The 25,519-nt window shown below is 45.1% G+C and overlaps 2 protein-coding genes across 2 annotated transcripts; both read left to right on the forward strand.

Annotated features, from left to right (window-relative positions):
* Window positions 1–1,552: 1,552 nt before the first annotated feature.
* NT5C1B (5'-nucleotidase, cytosolic IB) lies at window positions 1,553–9,271 on the forward strand. Its single transcript, XM_028722300.2, has 6 exons — window positions 1,553–2,052; window positions 2,620–2,787; window positions 4,585–4,714; window positions 5,947–6,069; window positions 6,740–6,924; window positions 8,092–9,271. The coding sequence occupies exons 1-6, from the start codon at window positions 1,903–1,905 to the stop codon at window positions 8,452–8,454; spliced, it is 1,119 nt and encodes a 372-aa protein (XP_028578133.2). The 5' UTR covers window positions 1,553–1,902; the 3' UTR covers window positions 8,455–9,271.
* A 3,718-nt stretch (window positions 9,272–12,989) lies between these two features.
* Window positions 12,990–17,208, forward strand: RDH14 (retinol dehydrogenase 14). The gene is made up of 2 exons (XM_028722301.2): window positions 12,990–13,420; window positions 16,162–17,208. The coding sequence occupies exons 1-2, from the start codon at window positions 13,022–13,024 to the stop codon at window positions 16,777–16,779; spliced, it is 1,017 nt and encodes a 338-aa protein (XP_028578134.2). The 5' UTR covers window positions 12,990–13,021; the 3' UTR covers window positions 16,780–17,208.
* The last annotated feature ends 8,311 nt before the right edge of the window (window positions 17,209–25,519 follow it).

Below are 25,519 nucleotides of genomic sequence, written 5' to 3' on the forward strand. Positions count from 1 at the left end.
TAAGATTGCCGGAAGAAATATCAACAACCTCAGATATGCAGATGACACAACCTTGATGGCAGAAAGTGAGGAGGAATTAAAGAACCTTTTAATGAGGGTGAAAGAGGATAGCGCAAAATATGGTTTGAAGCTCAACATCAAAAAAACGAAGATCATGGCCACTGGTCCCATCACCTCCTGGCAAATAGAAGGGGAAGAAATGGAGGCAGTGAGAGATTTTACTTTCTTGGGCTCCATGATCACTGCAGATGGTGACAGCAGCCACGAAATTAAAAGACGCCTGCTTCTTGGGAGAAGGGCAATGACAGGCCTAGACAGCATCTTGAGAAGTAGAGACGTTACCTTGCCAACAAAGGTCCGTATAGTTAAAGCCATGGTTTTCCCAGTAGTGATGTATGGAAGTGAGAGCTGGACCATAAAGAATGCTGATCGCCGAAGAATTGATGCTTTTGAATTATGGTGCTGGAGCAGACTCTTGAGAGTCCCATGGACTGCAAGAAGATCAAACGCATCCATTCTTAAGGAAATCAGCCCTGGGTGCTCACTGGAAGGACAGATCGTGAAGCTGAGGCTCCAGTACTTTGGCCACCTCATGAGAAGAGAAGACTCCCTGGAGAAGACACTGATGCTGGGAAAGATGGAGGGCACAAGGAGAAGGGGGCGACAGAGGACGAGGTGGTTGGATAGTGTTTTCGAGGTTACCAGCATGAGTTTGACCAAACTGCGGGAGGTAGTGGAGGACAGAGGTGCCTGGCGTGCTCTGGTCCATGGGGTCACGAAGAGTCGGACACGACTAAACAACAACAACAACAACAGTCAAATTCACGAATCAAATAAGCCAAACTCTTTATTGATCATTAGCAAAAATCCCATAATTATGGCAGATGATTATGTGCATGGCAGGAGGACTTGCATTCTGCAAGGTTTTGCTGTGGGGATGGTTAGTATGGAATGTGGGTGGGTGTAGGCAGGGGACGAATGAATGAAATAATGAATATGAGCGACAAGAGATTCCAATGAAAAGTCAGGAAGAACTTTCTGACAGTAAGAGCTGTTTGACAGTGGAACGGTCTCCCTCGGGAAGTGGGAAGCTCTCCTTCCTTGGAGGTTTTAAATCAGAGGTTGGATGGCCATCTGTCATGGATGCTTTGGATGAGTTTTTTTGCACTTCATGGGGTTGGACTAGATGGCCCTTGGGGACCCCTTCCAACCCAACAATTCTACAATTCTATTATTGTCCCGCCCTCTCAGCAGATGTCATTTTGTGATTTTTAAAAGGCATCCAAAGGCAGCCCTGTGTACAGGGAAGTTTTTAGTAGTGTGATGTTGCATTGTATTTTTACTATTTATTTATTTTTGTTGGGAGAAGCCCAGAGTGGCTGGGGCAAGCCGGTCAGATGGGTGGCACATAAGCAATAAATTATTATTATATCATTATTGCTACTGTGCGTGTGCGTGATCTCCAGCCGGATCCTATTCGTGGGATGCGAGTCCCCCTTAACACAACCCTGCGGAGTGAAGCGCGCCTAAACGTCCACTGCAACCCAGGAAAGGCGCGCGTGTTTGCGCGCACGATCGCCGCCCGACCGGTTCGACGGCGCTTCCTCCTCTCGCCTGAGCGAAAAGGCACCGGCGCTCCGAGGCGCAGCCCGGCTTCCTCCTCCCGTCTTCCCCGCCCTGTGCCTGGGGGCAAAGGGTGTGGCGGAGAGAGGCGCGGACGGGCGTGCCGAGAAGACGGGAAACGACGGGGCCCGAGGCAGGGCTGGGCATGCCCTTTCTTCCCCCCTCTAGCCGGAGAAGTTGCCGGGGCGTCCGAGGGGTGCCTGGCGCTCTGCGAGGCTTCCCTCCCCTTTCGGCCGGCTGCGCGCCGTCGAGCCCCAGCCAGCGACTCCAGGCCGGAGGATGAGCGGCTGCAACCCGGACAAAGAGGAAGAGCAGCGCGGCTGCAAAATGGAGCTGCTCTCCGAGGAGGAAGTGGCCGTCGCCGAGCAAGACTGGGAAGCGGCCAAGGCTGCCTACGAAAGCCTCGCCTCCACTAAGAGACCCCGGCCCGTGAGTTGGAAAAAAAAAGTGCAGTGCAAGGCCACGGGTTTTTTTTACTCGGGAGTAAGAGATCCCGCCCTCTGGGGTCCAAGGAAGCTCGCAAAGGGCAACAGCAGCATCAACTTGCTTCCTAGGAGAGGCTGCGTAATGGCGCAAGCGAGTCCTTCCTTCCCCTAAGCCCTGAATTCCTGTCTCTTTCTTCATTGTACCGCGGCTCCTCGCCCCAAGTGGTTACACGCCCCTCGCTGGTTTTCTCTGTAAAACAATTCAGACTGGCCTCCATCTCTCTTTCTCACGCGCCCCCTCCTCCCCGCGCACTCGTACCCTTCCTGATCTCCCCATCTCTCTCACACATACACACACACACACCATGGGCGTAGCCGGGGGCGGGCAGGGAAGAGCTGCCCCCCTAAATCTATAAAAATAACTAACGGAGGTTCTGCCTCCCCACTTAAAGCCTGCCCCCCTCCTAACATAAATCCTAGCTGCATCCATGGCACACACACTCTCTTCCCCCATAAGGGCTGTCTCCTCAATAATGTTATCATAATTCTTTCCCCTCCCGCACCCCTGCAGCCCAAACCCCAAAATGCCATCACCATCGCTGTTTCCTCAAGGGCTCTCTTCGATATGGTGGAAGAGAGGAAAATCTACGAAGAGCAAGGCGTGGAAAAATATGTGGAGTATCAGCAGGCGAACGAGAACGTCACCCTGAAGCCCGGCCCAGCTTTTGCCTTGGTGAAGGTAAACCAGATTCCTCTCAAGCAGTCCAGTTCCGTAGGGGCTATATATATATATACACACATTATCATTCTCTGCATCCCAGAGCTGCAATTCTCCCTCCCCGCCACCTGGTTTTCCTCTCCTTTCCCTGCCTCTGCCCAAAAGCAATAATCTGGCTGCATGTTACATAATCCTGCTGCCAGATAAACACACAGACTTTCAGAGTTAGAGGAAATATTAAAGATGGCCTCCTGCTTTCTCTGGTGGTGGTTCCTTGAAAACACACACACAAAAATGATGCTCGGGGGTTCCAGGCCACTTTTTACTGAGGGGCTGGGAGTGCTAAATGAGCGCACTAAAAACCGAGAGTGAAACTTGAGGGAGACAATTAATTCCCATTGTGCCTCGTAATCCTAAGAGAGACCAAGTGAAAAGTAGAGACGATCCAGTTTACAATAGTTCATTCTGTTGAGACTGGGATAAAGATCTGTGATTTAGAAGTAGCTTAGCGCACAATGGGCAAAAGCAACATGGAAGATTATGAGCTCTGCTAGAGCATCGGCTCTGCATGTATCCAACGTCTGTCTCCAGCCTCTCAGCAGAGCTGAAAATGTCTCCCATCTGAAACACCTGAGAGCTGCTGCATGGCCCGTGTAGACACTATGCAGCTAGAGGGATAGATGGTATCACACCATTATCAGGCAATTTCCTATATTCTGAGACCCTACCTGCCCACAGACTGTCCTGCCAGAGCGGTGCATGCTCTGGTTATCTCCCACTTGGTCTACCGCAATGCGCTCTATGTGGGGCTACCTTTGAAGCTGACCCGGAAACTACAACTAATCCAGAATGCGGCAGATAGACTGGTGACTGGGAGCGGCCGTCAAGACCATATAACACCGGTCCTGAAAGACCTATATTGACTCCCAGTACGTTTCCAAGCACCATTCAAAGTGTTGGTGCTGACCTTGAAAGCCCTAAACGACCTCGGCCCAGTATACCTGAAGGAGCATCTCCACCCCCATCGTTCAGTCCGGACACTGAGGTCCAACTCCAAGGGCCTTCTGGTGGTTCCCTCACTGAAAGGAGTGAGGTTACAGGGCACCTTCTTGGTAGTGGCGCCCACCCTGTGGAATGCCCTCCCAGCAGATGTCAAGGAGATGGGTAACTATGTAACCTTTAGAAGACATCTGAAGGCAGCCCTGTATAGGGAAGCTTTTTAAGATTTAATGTTTTATCGCTTTATTATTATTATTCTATTGGAAGCCACCCAGAATGGCTGGAAAAACCCAGCCAGATGCGTGGGGGTATAAGTAATAAATTATCATCATCATCATTATCATTCCTAACTCTTTTGAAAGCAAGACCGGCAGCATTTTCTGCAGTGTGTAAACACTTCCATTTTCTTTGCTTTCATTTTCATATGCAGTGGTGTCTACTACATTCTGCTCAGTAATTGGAAAGGATTTCCTTTCTCTTCCCCCCCCCCCCACCCCTGAAAAAAATGGGTGCCAAGCTGAACAGCCTTGGGTAACCTTACAATACAGCTAACCTTACAATCAATCAATAATTGTAGGAGCCCAAATTGAAAACTGTAAAACGCACTTTCTCCATAACTGTTAAAAGGTGGGGTTTGGGTTTGTTCCTTTTGCACCAAAATTTAGCAGGCCTGCTTATTAATAGAGCACATTATGGAAGTTCAGCTGGCAAGTGCATTCTTTTTCTAGATGGCTTCCCACATGTCCTGGTCAGAAGATCTGATGAAAACAGCTAAAATTGAGCTAACACATGAACTCCTCTATGTTTGCCCATTCACAGGCAGTTGAGCTGGTGAACGCCCGACTCCGTGAGCTGTATCCAGACGATGAAGAGCTGTTTGATATTGTGCTTATGACTAATAACCATGCTCAAGTTGGGGTGAGACTTATCAACAGCATTAACCATTACGGTGAGTCTGGAGGTCTGAGTTCCTGCCCATCTGGCTGTGCTGCTACTCTTGTCATGTGTCTCACTGTTGTGCCTCCTCAGCACAACTCAAGAGAAGGCTGGGTTTCCTCATGCACCTCTGTGCAGAATCCTGTGGGATTTCTGGAACCCAACAGAGGCTAGGGTAGCCCTAGATTCAAGATATATTTGAAAGAATTACTTGAGTTATGCCTGGCAAGATTTACTTGCCAGATATAAGAAGCTGTCATAACTGGCTCCAAATGTCCCACAGATTAATGTTGTTGGACACCTGGCAACCTGGCTGAAAAGCAACATGGTTTCCACATCTTCTCCCTCCTCTCCAATATGATTTGGTCCTTTCCCATCTTGTCGCATCTGCTGTGTCCCTACCCCTGGCCTTGAAAAATGGGCTGGATTTGGGGAGCGATGCAACTGAAAGCTGTGAAGGAAGGACTGCAAAGTCAGAGGAGGAGCACAGAGGCCATGGATGGAATTGAAAATGGCAGGGAGGAATTGAGCGACATAAAAATCACAATGGTGGGGCTGCAGAGTTGGGACGAACTAGCTAGGGCTGGGTTGGGGGACCTGTGGCCCTTCCAGATGTTGGTGGAATACAAGTCCCACCAACCCTGGCTATGATTGCTGGGGCCAGTCCCTGCACTGGGGTGACCGGGTAATTGGATTTTGACTGGCCTTTCTGAGGGTTTTGTGTGCAGCATCTGATTTTCACTTAAATGTGACTTTCACTAATCCAAAGTTTAGGGGATGGTGGAATAGATCAGGCTAAGGAACATGGTAGGGTACCACAATCTCTGCCTGACCACCATAATGATGTAGCCATCTGTTCCCAAATTTATTGTTTGGGGTAGAAGCTAAATGTATTCAAATGTCCTCTGTGGCTGAGACCAAATCAAATACTTGTCCCGTGTAATTATTAAATTGTAAATAACTGTATGTAGCAGGTTGCAACCAAATTCCAGGAGGCCAAGTCCATAACTGTGATGCTGCTCTCCTGTATGATGGTGTGGCAGATCTCTTTCAGATTCTCATGTAGAGACCATGAGAAATTAACATCAGATTGGAAGCATCTCTCACCTCTCCCATTTAAACCAGCTCCCTACATTCCTCCCAAAGGAGAACACAGCTGCCACGTGATTGTATTGCAAGAAAACCTGTGTGTCTTGTGCATCAAATGATTCTTAAAAATAAAATAAAAATTCTTATCCATTCCAGGCCTGCTAATTGAAAGGTTCTGCATGACTGGAGGGAAGTCTCCCATCGGGTACCTAAAAGCGTACCTTACAAATCTGTACCTTTCTGCTGACTCTGAAAAAGTTCAAGAAGCCATAGAAGAAGGTGTGGACAAGTTCTTTCCTTGCTTTGATCATACACTAGCCCAAGGGTCACCAGTCTTTTTGGACCAGCGGGAACATCCTGAATTTTGAGCCCCAGGACATACAGCGTGGTAGAACCCAGTTGCCTTACACTTAGTACAGATTTCAAGTATATCAGTACACGAATGTGCTTCTGGGCTGTCATCCAAAGTATTCTACAGACGTCTGTAGAAATGAAGAAATATAATAGTAAGATGGTCCTTTTATTGAGCCAATGTCATTGGGTTTAAGAAAATGGAAGTTTTTCAATTACATATGAGTCCTAATTATAAATGATGAAAGTATGGCCTCCTAGTGAGCAAACTCAGTTGACATAAAAATGAATGCAGTCTGAATTTGTGTCCAGCCTGGGACTTGCTCCTAAGCCATTGTGCAAACGGTGATTGCAGCCTTGCAGCACAATCGCATGCATTTTTGCATTCAGTGGGGGTTATTTCCTAGTGTGTTTAGGACTGCAGCCTTAGTTACTCTAGAAAGGCAGTGGTTTAGCCAGAAAATGTTTACTGCATCAAGCACACGAACCCCTATGCTTACCACCAAGGTGTGATCCTTTATTATGCTCTTATAACAATGGCCTTCAACTTACACGAGATACAGATACAGACCTAACGACTTCTGAAATATTTCCGCAGGAATTGCTGCAGCCACATTGTTCACTGGGAATAAAAACGTCCCTTACGATGACAAGCAACTCCGAGTAGCCTTTGATGGAGACGCCGTTCTGTTTTCTGACGAGTCTGAAATAATTGTGAAAGAACATGGCCTGGATAGGTTTTTTGAGCATGAGCAACTAAATGAGAACAAGCCTCTGGCACAGGTATGGTGGTCAACGTTTGCTATAATTTTACCCCTTAAGTTACTGGAAGCCTTAACAAGCGTTGGAAAGATCTGTGGAAGAATCTTAGATCAGAAACAGATTCTGTTTTAAAAGAACAACAATAAATCTTTAACGTCCTGTCCTGATAAGGTTGGTTACCCTGGTAAGGTAAAGGTAAAGGGACCCCTGACTATTAGGTCCAGTTGTGGCCGACTCTGGGGTTGCAGCGCTCATCTCGCTTTATTGGCCGAGGGAGCCGGCGTACAGCTTCCAGGTCATGTGGCCAGCATGACTAAACCGCTTCTGGCAAACCAGAGCAGCGCACAGAAACACAGTTTACCTTCCCGCCGGAGTGGTACCTATTTATCTACTTGCACTTTGACGTGCTTTCGAACTGCTAGGTTGGCAGGAGCAGGGACCGAGCAACGGGAGCTCACCCTGTCGCGGGGATTCGAACTGCCGACCTTCTGATCGGCAAGCCCTGGGCTCAGTGGTTTAACCCACAGCGCCACCTGCATCCCAGGTACCCTGGTAGAACCATCCAAATGTTTAGTCTCCAAAAGAAAGACAAGGATGGAAGCCAACATTCTCTTATGTTTAATGGAAACTGCAGCTGGTAGTTTAAACCTGCTGCTTCTTGCCCCCAGGTCCAGGGTTTCCCAAACTTCAGTCTCCAGCTGTTTTTGGACTACAATTTTCATCATCCCTGACCAGCGGTCCTGCTAGCTAGGGATGATGCGAGTTTTAGTCCACAAACAGCTGGAGACCCAAGTTTGGGAAACCTTGGTTTGGTCAATGCTGAACTAGATGATTGACATCCAGTGCCCTTTTAAAAAGTTTGGGGGGGGGGTATTGGTTTGTTTTTGTTTTCATTTTGATTATGTATTTTGTGTTTTATATTGCGATTTTATGTTGTACGCCTGGAGACCTGTGGGTATAGGGCGGTATACAAATAATAATAATAATAATAATAATAATAATAATAATAATAATAATAATAATAATATATGGTACAGTGATCAAACTTAGCCTAAAGCAATGTCCTGCGCACCTTTTCTCTAGCTAAAACTTTTATTCGTCCTTTACACTTTTTACAACCCTCATAGTTCTCTTCTGAATCACCGGTCTCCATATGGTAAATGTGTTTCTGATATTTTGTGCCTTTAGGGTCCTTTGAAAGGTTTCCTGGAAGACCTTGGACGACTCCAGAAGAAGTTCTACGTGAAGAACGAACGGCTAGACTCTCCAATCAGAACGTATCTGGTGACTGCCAGAAGTGCCGCCAGTTCTGGGGCCCGAGTGCTGAAGACTCTCCGCAGCTGGGGAGTGCAGATTGATGAAGCCCTCTTCCTCGCAGGGGCACCTAAGGGACCAGTCCTGGCAAAAATCAGACCTCATATTTTCTTTGATGATCAGATGTTTCACATAGAGGGAGCACGACAGCTGGGTACAATTGCTGCGCACGTGCCATATGGCATTGGGCAGAAGTACCACAAGTCCAAGCTGAAAGAGAGCCCTGCCAAAAATTAAGTTGCTTTTTCAGCCTAGCTTTGAATGTGCTGTTGAGTCTGAAATTTCCATTCTTGGACTTTTATCAAGGTTTATATTTAAGAGTGACCTCCAGTTTCCTGATCTATTTTTAGAGGAGATATATATTTTTACTATAAATATATATTTTGGGAGAAGTTGAAATACTTGCATATACACTCCTAAACAGATTGGGTTTTAGTTGACATTTCTAACTTGGGCTCTTTGGCTATTGGGAAATATTAGCATTGTAATACTTAAATCGTTCCCTCTGCTCTATAGAACCATGAATGTAGCAGAAGACCATGCGTTCGTTGCTGTGTCTTGACGAATAACCAGTGCCTAGTGCACACTTTGCACACAAGCTATGGAAATATGGGGTTTTGTATGTGTTACTGCTTTATTAGACAGTCTGTTGCCCTGTGTGCACACCAGCTAGACTGCAGGAACCAAGTCAGTGGAATGCAATCAAAATGAAATCAATAGTTTCCATTGATTGGAATGTGATGCAAATAGCACTCCTTTCATTTAGTGATTCTGAATACAGACCCAGTGCATTATCTAGAACTTGAGCTGTGCTGCATTATTATGCACACAGACACCTGCTACCACAAACACCAAAGTGGTGGTATATGTAACTGTTAATGGCAGTCAGTAGACCGGACCCTGCCTTCTATCTAGTGCGTCCCATGGTTTATGCTGTGTGAACGTGGTATAAACCAATTAGTAAATGTCTTGTGATTTATAGGGATACACATGTACCCTCTTCTTTTTTAAAGCTACTTGTCTGGTTTAATAAAAGCGGCTTTTAGAGACTTAATCAGCATTTTTCTATTTATTCAAGAGTCTTTTAAAGGCATATTCATGAACAGTTGTCCCATAGAAGTAAACTATATATTCTTGCTTTAAGTTGCACTATTGAAATGAATGCAGCAATCATTCCATCCCTGCATAAATACGGTATTTCTAGGCTAATATTTCTAAACACTTTTAAATGTATCTTGCATAACCACTGCAATTAGATTGCCAGGTTTCATTCAGCTGGGATTGTATGGCAAAATAATTCTTCAGATTGCTCCCTGGAATGAGAATAACCATTACTTTTGCCCTTGGTTTAATCATTTCCCTATCTGTGCCCTCTTTTAAAGACATAAGGCAGACGTCTGTGCTCAGAGTGTATTCAGGCATTTGTATTAAGGGCCCAGTGCACCTTCCAGCTCCCAAAACAGAAAGCACTACAATTTTATTCTCTGATATCATGCAGCTTGGTCAGAAACAAAGTTCTATGGGACTCAATTCCAAGTACAGAGTATGACAGTGATCAATGCCTATGAAACATGATACTGATACACAAGGAAGAGGAGTGCACCTTTCAACATTATGTACCTATTTTCCCATTATGCGTCTACCCATGGATGTACTGAATCATTATTTAACACTAGTGGAGTTAGACCTGTTTGACTGGCATGCTATTTACTATATGCCTTGTTGAGAACAGAATTCCTCAAGGGCAAATTATGAGCGTACCAAGAGATAATATTTGGGGAGTACCACCCAGGTTGGCAATTATGATAAACGGAGCGCCCAGATGACATCTTTCTCATAAAAAAAGAAACCAAATCTTGGATTGGACATGCCAGGGCCATAGCTAGGGGGTGGTGAGGAAGGCCCCCGCCAGGGGTGCAGGCGAGGGGTGGGGCGCAAAACTGGCTATAATATATATATAAATAAATTAAATAGTGGATTTTCTGTGAAAGAATTCATTACAAGGTAAAGTGTGTGAGGAATTGAATGGGTGGAGGGGGTTGGGGTTGAGGAGAGGTGGAAAGAAGAGCTAATTTGTCCATGGCTAGGGGGCATAATCTAGACGGTTCTGCCAGGGGCGCAAGATCACCTAGATACGGCTCCGGGACATGCCATAATAACTCCATACTACATTATGGTTGGTTAAACCACAGAGCCTAGGGCTTGCCGATCAGAAGGTCGGCAGTTCAAACCCCCACAAAGGGGTGAGCTCCCGCTGCTCGGTCCCTGCTCCTGCCAACCTAGCAGTTCGAAAGCACCTCAAAGTGCAAGTAGATAAATAGGTACCGCTCTGGCAGGAAGGCAAACAGCGTTTCCGTGCGCTGCTCTGGTTCGCCAGAAGTGGCTTAGTCATGCTGGCCACGTGACCCAGAAGCTGTACGCCAGCTCCCTCGGCCAATAAAGCGAGATGAGCGCCACAACCCCAGAGTCGGTCACAACTAGACCTAATGGTCAGGGGTCCCTTTACCTTTACATTATGGTTGGCTTTTATCAGCCTCTAGCCAGAAGCTGCAACATAATGGATCTTTCTCTACCTTGCAGTGTGGGGATAACAGGATGCTACAATGCAGGCCTCTCTCAGCCACAACACCACATGCAATATAGGGATAATAACACTGAACTGCATTTTCATTTGCAAAATAGACACACACAAAATGCCCTTAGAAAGAGCATGAAGCTCTCATCTTTTCTCATTATTTCCTGTGGGAGCAGACATTCCTATCTTGCATCTAGAGAAAGGCCTTGTAAATCTAACCCTTTTAAAGTCTATTGCAGCAGGTGGCTCACCAAGAGTTGGTCTGCAACTCCCATCACTAATAATATCATTGGACATGCTGGCTGGGTCAAAGTCCAACAGCAATCAGTTGTCCCGCCTTGTTCAACGTTGGTTTCATTTGCAAGTCGAAAATATTTTCGCCTTTGGAGCGCAGTCAACATTCTTGCTGGCACTGCTGCTTTGTATATATTTGTTTTTAATGTAAAATATTTATTCTCTGCTTAACACAAACCTAAGCAGTTTGCATAACAAATATAAAATACAGTGTTGCTAATGCTACTTTTTAGTGCAGTGCTGTAAGAGGGAAATAAATATCTGGAAAACCCTATTCTATTGCATAAAAGTAGGTAGATATTGAAAGACAGAGCAGGGATGAATGTGACTTGTGACCCTCAACAACACAGATTCCTATTTTCATATCACTCTTGGTTTAAAATGGATTCATTAGGTTTGTAACCACACCTTTCTTCCACAAGGAGCCCAGGGCAGCTAACAATTTTGTTGGCGTCCATCTGTCTCTGGAAACAATGGAAGAGTGTGCTTTTTGAGGTGAAGTAAAACTTTTGGAAGGTCATAGCACCTGCTGTGGCTATAGAGACCAATACAGGAGAGACATGTTTTGTTGCAACTGGGACAGCTGAAGGCGTCCAGTTGTGCTGTACAACATAAAGCTGTGTAAAACACAAAGCAAAACCAAATTGTTAAAACTACACAATTATTGTATATTATACATAAACGAAGTGTCCATCAGCAGCACAGTTCTAAAAATATGTCTTTCAAAACCAAAATTGCCCGAACAAACAAGAAAATCCTTAATTTGCTCTTCAAGACTTTTGATCCCCTGGAAGAGAGTTCCGTAAGTGGAGTGCTGCCATTTATTTTACCATGCACTTAAATTTTCTCCTATGGCAATAAATGGGTATTTTTGAAACACTTAAGTCTGCTTATTTTTTACAGTTTAAAAGAAAGAAAGCAGCTGATGAACAGTAATGTAAAGCTTTGCTAAAATGCTCATTTCTCCCATCTTACAGATCAGTATTGAGGTTTACACTTGGGTTTTTTTAAGAAAGGAATTTCTCACTTTTTGGTAGGGATGGCAATAACTAGATTCGGTTATTTACCTCACAGGACAGGTGTAGCCATCTGTAAGCAGCTGCACCTTTTTTTTAGTTGTTTGTTGGCTTATGGAAATCTAAGCTGTGGCTTCCCCACATGGTGCAGAAATGTGTGGCGGACTTCTTTCCATCTCTGGGCTAATAACATCCGCTCAGCTGTGGTAAATAAGATAAAGTCCCTACCAGAGAAGAATGGCAAATCAAGTTGATGGATTATGCCGAAATGGCCAAAATGACCAAATTTTAAATAAGGAATGGGGGAAAATTTATCTAAAAAAGCATTGTAAACAGCTAAAATCGTTAGTAGGATTGGAATGACACTTGTGGTGTTGATGGTGAATTTTGGACATAATGGAGATGTAAAAGATTTGGATTGTTATAAAAGATGCAGGAGGAAATGACTAACAATAGGGACCCACAAAGGGCAGGAGGGAAGTCCAGGAGATTCTTTGGAACCTTGTTTTTATGTTGCGTGCTGGATATGAGATTGTAAAACTTTAATCTGAATAACCAAATAAATAACTTTTACCAAAAAAAAAGAAAAAAAAGAAACGCGTCGTTGCTACGGCTGTTCCTTACAGCGGTTCTCACCAGATGTTTTTGGCCTACAACTCCCATGATCCCTAGCTCACAGGACCAGTGGTCAGGGATGATGGGAGTTGTAGGCCAAAAACACCTGGGGACCCAAGGTTGAGAAAGGCTGCAAGTTCCAGAGCGCTCGAGAACTACACCTCCCAGGATGCCTCGCGAAGGGCCAACCGCAACGCGGCGCTGAGGAGCCTCCGCGAGCGGCGCGCATTGGGCCGTGCCGCTCCGGGGTTGCGCGTCGCTCGGCCCTTCCGCCCTCACGCTCTGGGGCGGGGCTCCGAGGGCGATGGCCGCCACTGCCGCCGCGGTGGTTGTGGCCGCTGCTCTGGGCGGAGGGCTGCTGCTCCTCGCCCGGCGCCTCTGGCCGGCGGCGGCCGCGGGGAAGGGCAGCGCTACGGCCGCCGCCGCCGCTGCCTTGTGCCGGATGGAGGGCAAGACGGTGATCATCACGGGCGCCAACAGCGGCCTGGGCCGGGCGGCGGCGGCCGAGCTGCTGAGGCGCCGCGCGAGGGTCATCATGGCCTGCCGGGACCCGGCGCGCGCCGAGGAGGCGGCCCGGGAGCTGCGCGCCGAGATGGGCCTCAGCTCGCGGGAAAGAGGCGGAGGCCGAGGGGAGCTGGTGGTGCGCCAGCTGGACTTGGCCTCGCTGGGCTCCGTGCGCCGCTTCTGCCAGCAGGTGCTGCAGGTAAAGAGACAAGCCCGCCTGGCTGGGCTGCAGCTAAAGAGCTATTGCTATTATTAATATCATTTATACATACCCGGCCCATCTGGGTGGGCTGCAGCTAAAGAGCTGTTGTTGTTGTTGTTGTTGTTGTTGTTGTTGTTATTATTTATACATACCCGGCCCATCTGGCTGGGCTGCAGCTAAAGAGCTGTTGTTATTATTATTATTAATATCATTTATACATACATACATACATACACACACACCCGGCCCATCTGGCTGGGCTGCAGCTAAAGAGCAATCATCTCATCATCATTATTAATATTATTATTAATAATACCCTGCCCATCTGGCTGGGCTGCAGCTAAAGAACGCCCTCCCATCAGATGTCAAAACGATAAACAACTACCTGACATTCAGAAGACATCTTAAGGCAGCCCTGTTCAGGGAAGTTTTTAATGTATGATATTTTAGTGTTTTTTGGTTTCTATGGAAGCCGCCCAGAGTGGCTGGGGAAACCCAGCCAGATGGGCGGGGTACAAAGAATAAATTATTATTATTATTATTATTATTAGCTGCTATTATTATTATTAATAATAATAATAGTATCATTTATTTATACATACATACCCGGATCATCTGGCTGGGCTGTAGCTAAAGAGCTGCCATTATTATTATTATTACTATTACTGTTACTATTATTATATACCCTGCCCATCTGGCTGGGTTCCAGGTAAAGAACTATGATTATGATTTATACCCTGTCCATCTGGCTGGGCTGCAGCTAAAGAGCCGCCATTATTATTATGGGCTGCAGCTAAAGAGCTGCTATTATTATTATTATTATTATTATTATTATTATTTCCCACCCATCTGGCTGGGCTGCTGCTAAAGACCCTTTATCTTTGATCCCAACTGACTGTCTGAGGTATAGAGTTTCAGAATAAATAAGTGGGGCTTTCATCTAAGTATGCATGTCTTGGGGTCCAGAGTTCAAGGGACCACAGAGTCAAAACAATTGTCGAGTCGGAAGGGACCGCAAGGGTCATCTAGCCCAACCCCCTGCAATTATGCAGGGATCTTTTGCCTAACTTGGGGCTCGAATCCACAACCCTGAGATTAAGAGCCTCATGCTCTACCAATTGAGCTGTCCAGTGTATGCCTAAGATTTTATTGGTAGCTCCCTTCATCTGTAGTTGTTGCTGTTTAATGTAGCGATCTACCCAAATGGCACAGCACAAAATGGTTTTCTCTTTGCGCCATAAGCATTAGCAGTGAGAATATATCTTTGCTGAATCTGAAATGCAGACTAGCCAGCATGAGGGCGGTTACAGCCTGATCCTATTGATTTAAAGACAGACAACCACAGGGTGGATAGAGAAGAGGAGCTGGTTGATCTGGTTTGGGCCTTGCTTGTATCAGATGCAAACTTGTTTTGTGAAGTACACACAGTATCCTTTTCCCAAGAAGAATGACATGTCAGTAATAAATCTTAGAATTATTATCACAAAAGCAAGAGAAGGGTATGTTACATATATAGGAAAATAGAATCCAGTACATCTGAAGGGGACAGATACAGCAATATCATTCATAAAAGAGGATTTGACCTTCCAATGTCAAATCTTGCCATGCAACTATTAATAGCATCAAAAGAGAGTAAAACAGTGACAATTTAGCAGAAACAACAAAGCCATAAGCTGTATTTGTTTTGCATTCCTTGGAATGTCACTGGAAATCTCCTTTCACCCAGTAATCAACAAGTGATCAATTAAATATGAGATTAAATATGAGAAGAGCGTCTGGTCACACCAAATGAGCCAGTTTAAGAGCTTGCACTCTTATATGTTTTTGGAGATATGATATTTTGAAATAATTGACCTGACAATCCTGGCACAGTGCTTCTGTATTATTAGTGAACGAGACTGCAGTCTTGTCCCTGCTTACCTGGGAGTAATCCCCACTGAATTCATTAGGACTTAGTTCTGTGGAGACATGAATAGTGTTGCACTGTAAATGGCTTGTGTTTCAGCAGCTGGAGTGTTCTCCAATAACATTTAATTGCTATTAAAAATGAGATGAGTTCCGGAACTTGTATGTGTTAGGCCATGCTGCTTGTGAAAAGTGTTTTTAATTGCATTTTTTTCTTCCCCCCTCACTTTCCCCAAAGATATCAGAGAGGGGCAAAATGCCCTTCTTTTGTATCACAAACCTGTGACAGAGGCTAAGCTGAGAGATTGATTGACACATAGAAAGTCACCTAGGGAGAGTTTAATGACAGAGGAGATTTGAAACCAGTACTGGTCCAACTCTACATTGGGGGTGGGCAACTAGTAGCCTTAGGCTCACATGCTGCCCTCAGCCTAATTTCAAGCAGTCTACTTTTCATGTGGCAAAAAGAAGAGAAAAAGGAGGTGGCAGAGAGAGGGGGAAGAGAGAAAGGAGTGGCAGAAAGTGGGAGAAAAGAGCATGGGCCTACCCACCACTAATATGTCCCATCCCAACAAATAACCCTAAGAGGAAAAACATTGACAGGAAAAAAAGATCAATAGGTTCAGGTTTTCAAAATGGTGGAAAATCAAAATGGTGTGTGGCCAAATCAATAAAGTTATTGCTAGCATTGGAAGTGGTCAACTGTAAAGGGTTTCAGGCTCGCTGTCACTTTTAAGGGATCAGACTTTTTAATCTTTATTTTTTTTTAAATGAATAATTTTAATATTATTACATTAGTATGTCTGACTACTTTCCCCCTCTGTTGTATAAAGGAAGAGTCTAGGCTGGATGTCCTGATCAACAACGCAGGGATATTCCAGTGTCCCTATATGAAGACCGAGGACGGCTTTGAGATGCAGTTTGGCGTCAACCACTTGGGGCACTTCTTGCTCACAAACCTCCTCCTTGGACTTCTGAAAAGCTCTGCGCCCAGCAGGATTGTGGTGGTTTCCTCCAAGCTTTACAAATACGGCGAGATCAACTTTGATGACTTGAACAGTGAGCTAAATTACAATAAAAGCTTTGCTTATAGTCGGAGTAAACTGGCCAACATACTGTTCACTAGGGAATTAGCCCGTCGCTTAGAGAACACAGGGGTCACGGTCAATGTGCTGCATCCCGGTATTGTCAGAACAAATCTAGGCAGACATATACATATCCCTTTGCTAGCCAAGCCCCTCTTCAATTTGGTATCTTGGGCTTTCTTCAAAACCCCTCTGGAAGGAGCCCAGACTTCAATTTATCTGGCCTCCTCCCCCGAAGTAGAGGGTATATCTGGGAAATATTTTGGAAACTGCAAGGAGGAACAACTGTTGCCCAATGCCATGGATGATTTGGTTGCAAGGAAACTATGGGATATCAGCGAAGTGATGGTGGGGCTATTAAAATAAAGGTCAAGGAGAAGCACTGTATATCAAAATAGTGTCAATAGATAGTCTTTCAGAATTTACAGTTTCTTGCTTCTGTTATCTTGCCTCATTGCAACAGATGGAGCCCAAGTTATTTTGCATCTCTGGCTGGGATTTATCACAATCAATGCAGACTGTGTTTGTTTTTTTAAGAGAAAATATCAGAATAAATTAATATTTAAAGAAAATAATTAGAGGTGGAGGTTTTTGTATATTTTGGGCTGAAGGGAGATTTTTGCTGTTCTGCAAACAAAATGGAAAGATGTCTGCTTTTGTAGGTGTTTTCTGATAGTTCAGTGCTACATATCTGAATTAGCTGTGCATGGTACTGTATTTGAAATATGTGGCAGCTTCATTTTTGTGCTCCAAAATTGAATTCCAAGAATATAAGACAGAGAAATCACCTGTGAATCGCTCGAGTCAATGAGTATTTTTCTGCTTTGGAAGGAAACCCAGCTGAAAACAGCTTGGCATGATGTAATAGCACCATTGTACACTGACTGGTTCTCTCTAGACATCTCTAGGAACAGTATTCCGGATAGCATATTTCAGTCAGAATTGATGTATGCCTAACAATGGATTGCATCTTTGATGTTTTATGACTTTGCAAAGCAGTTATTGCATTATTGCCCTCCACCACCACCTCAACTAAAACCTCTTACTTCAAGTATTCTTCTTTGGCTAGCAGCACCTCACAGATCACATTTAGTCAAACCTTTTAGGTTTAGTGTACGGCACAGGTGAAAGTTACTGCTTTGCATATGCTTACCAAGTCCCGATCCACAACTGACTTTCTGTTTGTTACCTTTGCACACCTGAAGTGAGTACGTAGTTCTTCCAGAATCAGTAAGCCATGACGTGGCATTCCTATACTTCTTAGCTGAGACTGTTCTCCTTTAGCGCAGGTATGTGTTAAGAAAGTTTCACTTATATCCATGGAACATTATAATATAATACAGTGTTTTGCATGGATTCACGTACATCAATTTTATGTCCTTGGAGTTATTTTGAGTGATTTATACTAACAAAATATGATCGGGGCATTGCATAGAATCACAAACAAGAATCTCAGAGCAAATCACAAGAGTTGGCAGTGACACACAAATCATTATTCAAAAAGTACAATTCATAAACAACCAGATTCCCACCTGTACTTGATTAATGCTAGTGTACTCGCATTAATGGCGAATTGTGACCTAAGCTGCTATAGCCCACTTGGCAATTTAATGCTTTTACAAACTACAGGCCAAACACAGTGATTCTGAACTTGTCCCTTAGAAGTAAACATATCTCAGATTGAAGTGTACATTGGCTGGAGTGGGTTCTGAGTCATTGGACTAATAAGCTGCCATCTAAGTTTGCACTACTATACAAGAACACTGACCCAAATTTTGTATACATATGCACAGATACAGAATACCCACCCTCACCATCAGTCTAAACTTGTCTTGAATTAACACCCACCATAAATTTTCATATAGATTCTCTGCCATGCAGAGTCATTTTTCACAGTATTTAGGATTGAGTTTAGTTACCTAAATGTGCCTCCTTTTGTTGTACATAAATAAAGGTATATCTTAAACAAACACATAGCAAAGTTATCTGTGTGCATCATTGTTGTGTTTCCTTATTTAAATTAGAAGCTTTGAAATGCTTAATCTATGTTTGTGAGGATAGCAGGTAAGAGGGAGAGAGCACAAAGAGGAGCAGTACAGTGGTAACTCGGGTTAAGTACTTAATTCGTTCCGGAGGTCCGTTCTTAACCTGAAACTGTTCTTAACCTGAAGCACCACTTTAGCTAATGGGGCCTCCTGCTGCCGCCGCGCCACCGGAGCACGATTTCTGTTCTTAACCTGAAGCACTATTTCTGGGTTAGCGGAGTCTGTAAGCAGAAGCATATGTAACCTGAAGCGTATGTAACCCGAGGTACCACTGTATTTAAGAAACCAACCAAAGGTTAGAAAACTTACAAGAGCCTGCAAGCCTCTTTCCAACGAAGGAATGCTTGGGATGCTACTTCTGAGCATGTTTGTAATGTCCATAAAGGCTAAATTGGAAAGACGACATTTGCCCTGTCTGAAACCCTAGACCACCTTCTATGAGAGCCAGCCTCAATGAGCTTAGTGGGACTTCTGTTTGAGGAGACGTGTACAGGATTGTCTTTAGCACACTTAACAAGGGAGGAGGCTGCAATCCTAGGCATGCTTTCTTGGAGTAAGTCCCATTTAACACAATATTGGTATTGCTAACAGCACAATAGCTTTCAAAAATAAATCCACACAGTTCAGGGACCTTTGCAATCCTATGGCACGTCTACTCAGGAGTATGCAGAGGATTCTGCTACAAAGGCCACTGAACTCGATGGGATTTGTTTTTGAAGAAGGATGTTTAGTATTGTGCAGCAAGTATGCTGGATTCTAAATAGAATTATACCTGATACTTGCATCCTAGGATTGCACAAGGATGTTTGAAGGCAGCCTGTCCTGTGCTTGGGTATACACATTAAATCCAGTGTTACGCTTCTTGAAGGAGTATCTCTACTCCTTTGAGTGACAGTTGTAAAAGGTCACTGGTTACGCACAAATGTAAAAAAAAGGAAAAAGAATCACGCTCCAAACCTTTTTTTCAGGGAACTCTTCAAGCCATTTAAAGAAGCAGTTACCAATAGACCGTACAGTCGCTTCTGCAAAGTTACAGTAGTCCCCAGTTTGGGCAGTTACTGCTTCAGCGTGGTTTGAGGGTGGCGTGACAAGATGCCACCATCTTCAAACATTGAGGCTGCCACTAGTACTATGAGCAGAATTATGTACTGTACTATGGGATGTGATTATGTGGTGGGGCCTAGACAACCCAGAGATATGCAATGGACAGCTAAGAACAACTGGAAAACTTGCCATTGATAATGGTGTATTACATGAGGCTTATAGCGGGCTCATATGAGTGCATATGCATTATTTTTTATGCATTAAGGTATTTTAAAGGTAGAATCATAGAATCATAGAATCATAGAATCATAGAGTTGGAAGAGACCACAAGGGCCATCGAGTCCAACCCCCTGCCAAGCAGGAAACACCATCAGAGCACTCCTGACATATGGTTGTCAAGCCTCTGCTTAAAGACCTCCAAAGAAGGAGACTCCACCACACTCCTTGGCAGCAAATTCCACTGTCGAACAGCTCTTACTGTCAGGAAGTTCTTCCTAATGTTTAGGTGGAATCTTCTTTCTTGTAGTTTGGATCCATTGCTCCGTGTCCGCTTCTCTGGAGCAGCAGAAAACAGCCTTTCTCCCTCCTCTATGTGACATCCTTTTATATATTTGAACATGGCTATCATATCACCCCTTAACCTCCTCTTCTCCAGGCTAAACATGCCCAGCTCCCTTAGCCGTTCCTCATAAGGCATCATTTCCAGGCCTTTGACCATTTTGGTTGCCCTCCTCTGGACACGTTCCAGTTTGTCAGTGTCCTTCTTGAACTGTGGTGCCCAGAACTGGACACAGTACTCCAGGTGAGGTCTGACCAGAGCAGAATACAGTGGCACTATTACTTCCCTTGATCTAGATGCTATACTCCTATTGATGAGGCCCAGAATTGCATTGGCTTTTTTAGCTGCCGCGTCACACTGTTGGCTCATGTCAAGTTTGTGGTCAACCAAGACTCCTAGATCCTTTTCACATGTACTGCTCTCAAGCCAGGTGTCACCCATCTTGTATTTGTGCCTCTCATTTTTTTTGCCCAAGTGCAATACTTTACATTTCTCCCTGTTAAAATTCATCTTGTTTGTTTTGGCCCAGTTCTCTAATCTGTCAAGGTCGTTTTGAAGTGTGATCCTGTCCTCTGGGGTGTTAGCCACCCCTCCCAGTTTGGTGTCATCTGCAAATTTGATCAGGATGCCCTTGAGTCCATCATCCAAGTCGTTGATAAAGATGTTGAATAAGACCGGGCCCAAGACAGAACCCTGTGGCACCCCACTAGTCACTCTTCTCCAGGATGAAGAGGAACCATTGATGAGCACCCTTTGGGTTCGGTCAGTCAGCCAGTTACAAATCCACTGAGTGGTAGCATAGTCAAGACCGCATTTTACCAGCTTCTTTACAAGAATATCATGGGGCACCTTGTCAAATGCCTTGCTGAAATCAAGGTAGACTACATCCACTGCGTTCCCTTCATCTACCAGGCTTGTAATTCTGTCAAAAAACGAGATCAGGTTAGTCTGACATGACTTATTTTTCAGAAATCCATGCTGACTATTGGTGATCACAGCATTCCTTTCTAGGTGCTCACAGACTGTTTGCTTAATGATCTGCTCCAGAATCTTCCCTGGTATTGATGTCAGACTGACTGGGCGGTAATTATTTGGGTCCTCTCTTTTCCCCTTTTTGAAAATAGGGACAACATTTGCCCTCCTCCAGTCTGCCGGGACTTCGCCTGTTCTCCAGGAATTCTCAAAGATGACTGCCAGTGGTTCTGAAATCACATCTGCCAGTTCTTTTAATACTCTTGGATGCAGTTCATCTGGCCCTGGAGACTTGAATACATCTAGACTAGCCAAGTATTCTTGTACTATCTCCTTAGTTATTCTGGGCTGTGTTTCCTCTGCTGAATCATTTGCTCCAAATTCTTCAGGTCGGGCATTGTTTTCTTTATCGGAGAACACTGAGGCAAAGAAGGCATTGAGGAGTTCAGCCCTTTCTGTGTCCCCTATTTGCATTTCACCATCTTCTCCTCTGAGTGACCCCACGGTTTCTTTGTTCTTCCTTTTGCTACGAACATACCCATAAAAGCCTTTTTTGTTGCTTTTAACCTCTCTAGCAAGCCTGAGTTCATTCTGTGCTTTAGCTTTTCTGACTTTGTGTCTACACGTGCTGGCTATTTGTTTGAATTCCTCTTTGGTGGTTTCCCCCCTTTTCCATTTTTTGTACACATCCTTTTTTAATCTTAACTCAGTTAAAAGTTCTTTAGATAGCCACCCTGGCTTCTTTAGGCACCTTCCATGTTTCCGTCTCATTGGTATTGCCTGAAGTTGTGCTTTTACTATCTCCCTCTTAACAAACTCCCAGCCATCTTGAACTCCCTTTCCTTTTAGTATTACTGTCCATGGAATCTCACCCAGCACTTCCCTAAGCTTTATGAAGTCGGCTTTCTTAAAGTCGAGAAATTGAGTCCTAGTATGCTTGGCTGCTCCTTTCCGCTGTATAGTAAACTTCAGAAGAGCATGATCACTCGCGCCTAATGATCCTTCCACTTCTACCCCACTAACCAGGTCATCAACATTGGTTAGGACCAGATCTAAAATGGCTGTTCCTCTTGTTGCTTCTCCCACTTTCTGGACAATGAAGTTGTCTGCAAGGGCAGTGAGGAATCTGTTTGACCTTATGCTCTTGGCTGAGTTTGACATCCAACAAATATCCGGGTAATTGAAGTCCCCCATTACTACTATCTCCCTTCCTTTTGCATGCTTGGCCATCTGTTCCAGGAAGGCATCATCTATGTCCTCCGTTTGGCTTGGGGATCTATAGTAAACTCCCACAATGAGGTCACTGTTATTCTTCTCTCCCTTAATTTTGACCCAAATGCTCTCACTTTGGCTTTGAGGTTCTAAATCTTGGATCTCTTCACAGGTATACACATCCCTGACATATAACGCCACTCCTCCTCCTTTCTTGTCTGGTCTGTTTCTTTGAAATAGATTGTATCCCTCCATTATTACATTCCAATCGTGGGATTTATCCCACCAGGTTTCAGTGATTCCTATTATGTCATATTTAGTTTGCTGTACCAGGAGCTCAAGCTCATCTTGTTTATTTCCCATGCTTTGCGCATTAGTGTACAGACATTGAAGTCCATTAATCATTCCCCCGTGTCTCTTATTTAAGGATTTTCTCCTCCCACCACTAGGTCTGCATGCTCTTTGCTCCATTCGGTCTATGACATTTGGATGATCATCTTCATCAATTGATAGACTCCTACCTTCAGGAGCACTGTCTCCCTCCCCCACATTAGTCAGTTTAAAGCCCTCCTGATGAGGTTTCTGAGATTTTTTGCAAAAACATTCCTCCCAACCGTTGTGAGGTGCAGCCCATCGCTTGCCAGAAGTCCATCTTCAAGAAACTGCATTCCGTGATCTAAGAATCCAAACCGTTCCTGTTTGCACCATTTGCGAAGCCAGTTGTTCACTTCCACTATTTTTCCCTCTCTCCCTGGGCCACGTCGTTCAACTGGGAGGACAGATGAGATGACAATTTGTGCATTTAATTGCTTCAATTTCCTGCCCAGAGCCTCGTAATCTCTTTTGATCTTCTGGAGGCTATTGCTTGCAGTGTCATTGGTTCCCACATGAACCAAGAGGAAGGGGTATTTGTCAGTGGGTTTTATGATTCCTTGCAGTCGTTCAGTTACATCTTGGATCTTAGCCCCGGGGAGACAGCACACTTCCCGAGACATCTTGTCAGGCCCACAGATCACTGCTTCTGTTCCCCTCAGTAGGGAATCCCCTATCACCACTACACGCCTCCTCTTAGGTCTCGTCGGGGTTCTTCTGTGAGCTGTCGGTTCCAAGGTCGCCTGTACATTCCCAGAGGACTGCCTTTGCTCCTCGTCTTCATATACCTGATCGACTGTAATGAGGGAGAGATCCTCAAATGGAGTCTGCTCTTCGTCTTCCATGCTAGGGGAAAGGACCTCAAAGCGATTGCGTATTTCTAAACAATCAGAGCGAACCCTGGGCCTCCTACTTCTTTGAGTCACGTTTCTCCATATATCTGGCTCCTGTGTTGGTGAACTAGCCACCTTCTCAGGGGAGTCCCCTGTCTCTTTCTTGGTGGAGACGGTGTGCTTTGTTGCTTCCAAGAAGAGTTCCAGCTCTCTAATTCTTTTGAGCGTAGCTACACGTTCCTCCAGTTGCTGGACTTTGTCTTTTAAGAGGGCAATCAACATGCAATTGCTGCAGGTAAAGCTGCCTGCAACCTTTGGCAAGATGGCAAACATTGCGCAGGAACCACAGGCGACTGCAGCTGTTCCCTCACCCTCCATCTTGGGAACGTGTCGTTGGGGGTGACTACAGTGGTCCTCTATCATAAAAAGTGTGGAGACAGGACAAATAAATCCCTCCCAAAAAACCTAGGTCTCCCCCAACAAATGTTTGAGACTAGCTCCCCTAAATCTAAAATATGGATAAACAGCCACAAGAAACTCACACAGGAAAACCCTTTTTGTTCCTTCTTCAGCTGCTGCCCTAAAGCGGGTAAAGGGACCCCTGACAGTTAAGTCCAGTCGCGAATGACTCTGGGGTTGCGTAGCTCATCTCGCTTTACAGGCTGAGGGAGCCGACGTTTGTCTGCTCCACAGACAGTTTTTCTGGGCCATGTGGCCAGCATGACAGCCACTTCTTGCGCAGTGGAACACCGACACCAGAGCAGCGCATGGAAACGCCGTTTACCTTCCCGCTGGAGCGGTACCTATTTATCTAATTGCACTTTTTGGCGTGCTTTCAAACTGCTAGTTTGGCAGGAGCTGGGACCAAGCAATGGGAGCTCACCCCGTTGCGGGGATTTGAACCTTTTGATCAGCAAGCCCAAGGCTCAGTGGTTTAGACCACAGCGCCACCTGGAATATATTTTGAGCCTACTCTTTATTGCAACCAATTCTGGGGTGGGAGTTCAGTAAAGGTAAAGGTAAAGGTACCCCTGCCCGTACGGGCCAGTCTTGACAGACTCTAAGAGGCCGGGGGCCAGCGCTGTCCGGAGACACTTCCGGGTCACGTGGCCAGCGTGACATCGCTGCTCTGGCGAGCAGTTTCCGCACACGGAAACGCCGTTTACCTTCCCGCTAGTAAGCAGTCCCTATTTATCTACTTGCACTCGGAGGTGCTTTCGAACTGCTAGGTTGGCAGGCGCTGGGACCGAGCAACGGGAGCGCACCCCACCACGGGGATTTGAACCGCCGACCTTTCGATCGGCAAGCCCTAGGCGCTGAGGCTTTTACCCACAGCGCCACCCGCGTCCCGGGAGTTCAGTACCATGAATCAAAACCACAATACAGTATTGTAAAAAAGGGCAGGAAAAAAGCACCAGTGATAATAGGAAAACCTGACTTGGGCATTAATACCCTGCAATGGCCTGCTCCAAAAAATAGGTCTCCCATTGGCACCAGAAACTTACATGTCTCAGATGGGAGGGTATGGCATATTTGGGGCATCGCTGCTGGCATGCAGTCGCCAACCATATCCCTCTGAGATTATGTCTGCATTTTAGGAGGGAAGATTACCAACCCCTATAATAACCCTTTTTTAAGGTCATTTATGCCGGGATGCCATTGACTTCTGAATAATCTGGAGAAGTTTTAGTTCTAGAGGCAAATAGACTTGGTTCTTTTATATGTGCGTTTTCCATTCGTAATGATGTATATGTGAATAAGTGTTGAAATAATGGGATTTGCTTCTAAGTATAATAGGCTTAGAACTAGGGTGTCGGGAAATGGGTTGATTTCCCAGCTGAACAACCTTGATACTTTTTCCATTTAAGGTGATTGGAAAGGGAGGAGGTTTAAATTCCAAATGTATTTTTAAAAATACCTTGTTCTTTGCTTTTCACATAAGGCCCCCTTCCCCGGCCTAATCTTCCAGGCATTCTTCACCTGGCAAAACAGTCCAGGAGACCTAGACAGAATATTATTTTTGAGAATGGAGCTGTTGTTTTCTGTAGCAGAAAATGGCCCCATTCCAT

The sequence above is a fragment of the Podarcis muralis genome, chromosome 3, assembly GCF_964188315.1.
Source record: "Podarcis muralis chromosome 3, rPodMur119.hap1.1, whole genome shotgun sequence".
Taxonomy (NCBI): Eukaryota; Metazoa; Chordata; class Lepidosauria; order Squamata; family Lacertidae; genus Podarcis; species Podarcis muralis.

Excerpts from the sequence above, each read along its gene's own strand:
- NT5C1B (XM_028722300.2), top strand. The coding sequence starts at position 1,903 with ATGAGCGGCTGCAACCCGGACAAAGAGGAAGAGCAGCGCGGCTGCAAA. Across the intron at positions 2,053-2,619 it reads CCACTAAGAGACCCCGGCCC|CCCAAACCCCAAAATGCCAT; the intron begins GTGAGTTGGAAA and ends GCACCCCTGCAG. Across the intron at positions 4,715-5,946 it reads CAACAGCATTAACCATTACG|GCCTGCTAATTGAAAGGTTC; the intron begins GTGAGTCTGGAG and ends TATCCATTCCAG.
- RDH14 (XM_028722301.2), top strand. The coding sequence starts at position 13,022 with ATGGCCGCCACTGCCGCCGCGGTGGTTGTGGCCGCTGCTCTGGGCGGA. Across the intron at positions 13,421-16,161 it reads TCTGCCAGCAGGTGCTGCAG|GAAGAGTCTAGGCTGGATGT; the intron begins GTAAAGAGACAA and ends TGTTGTATAAAG.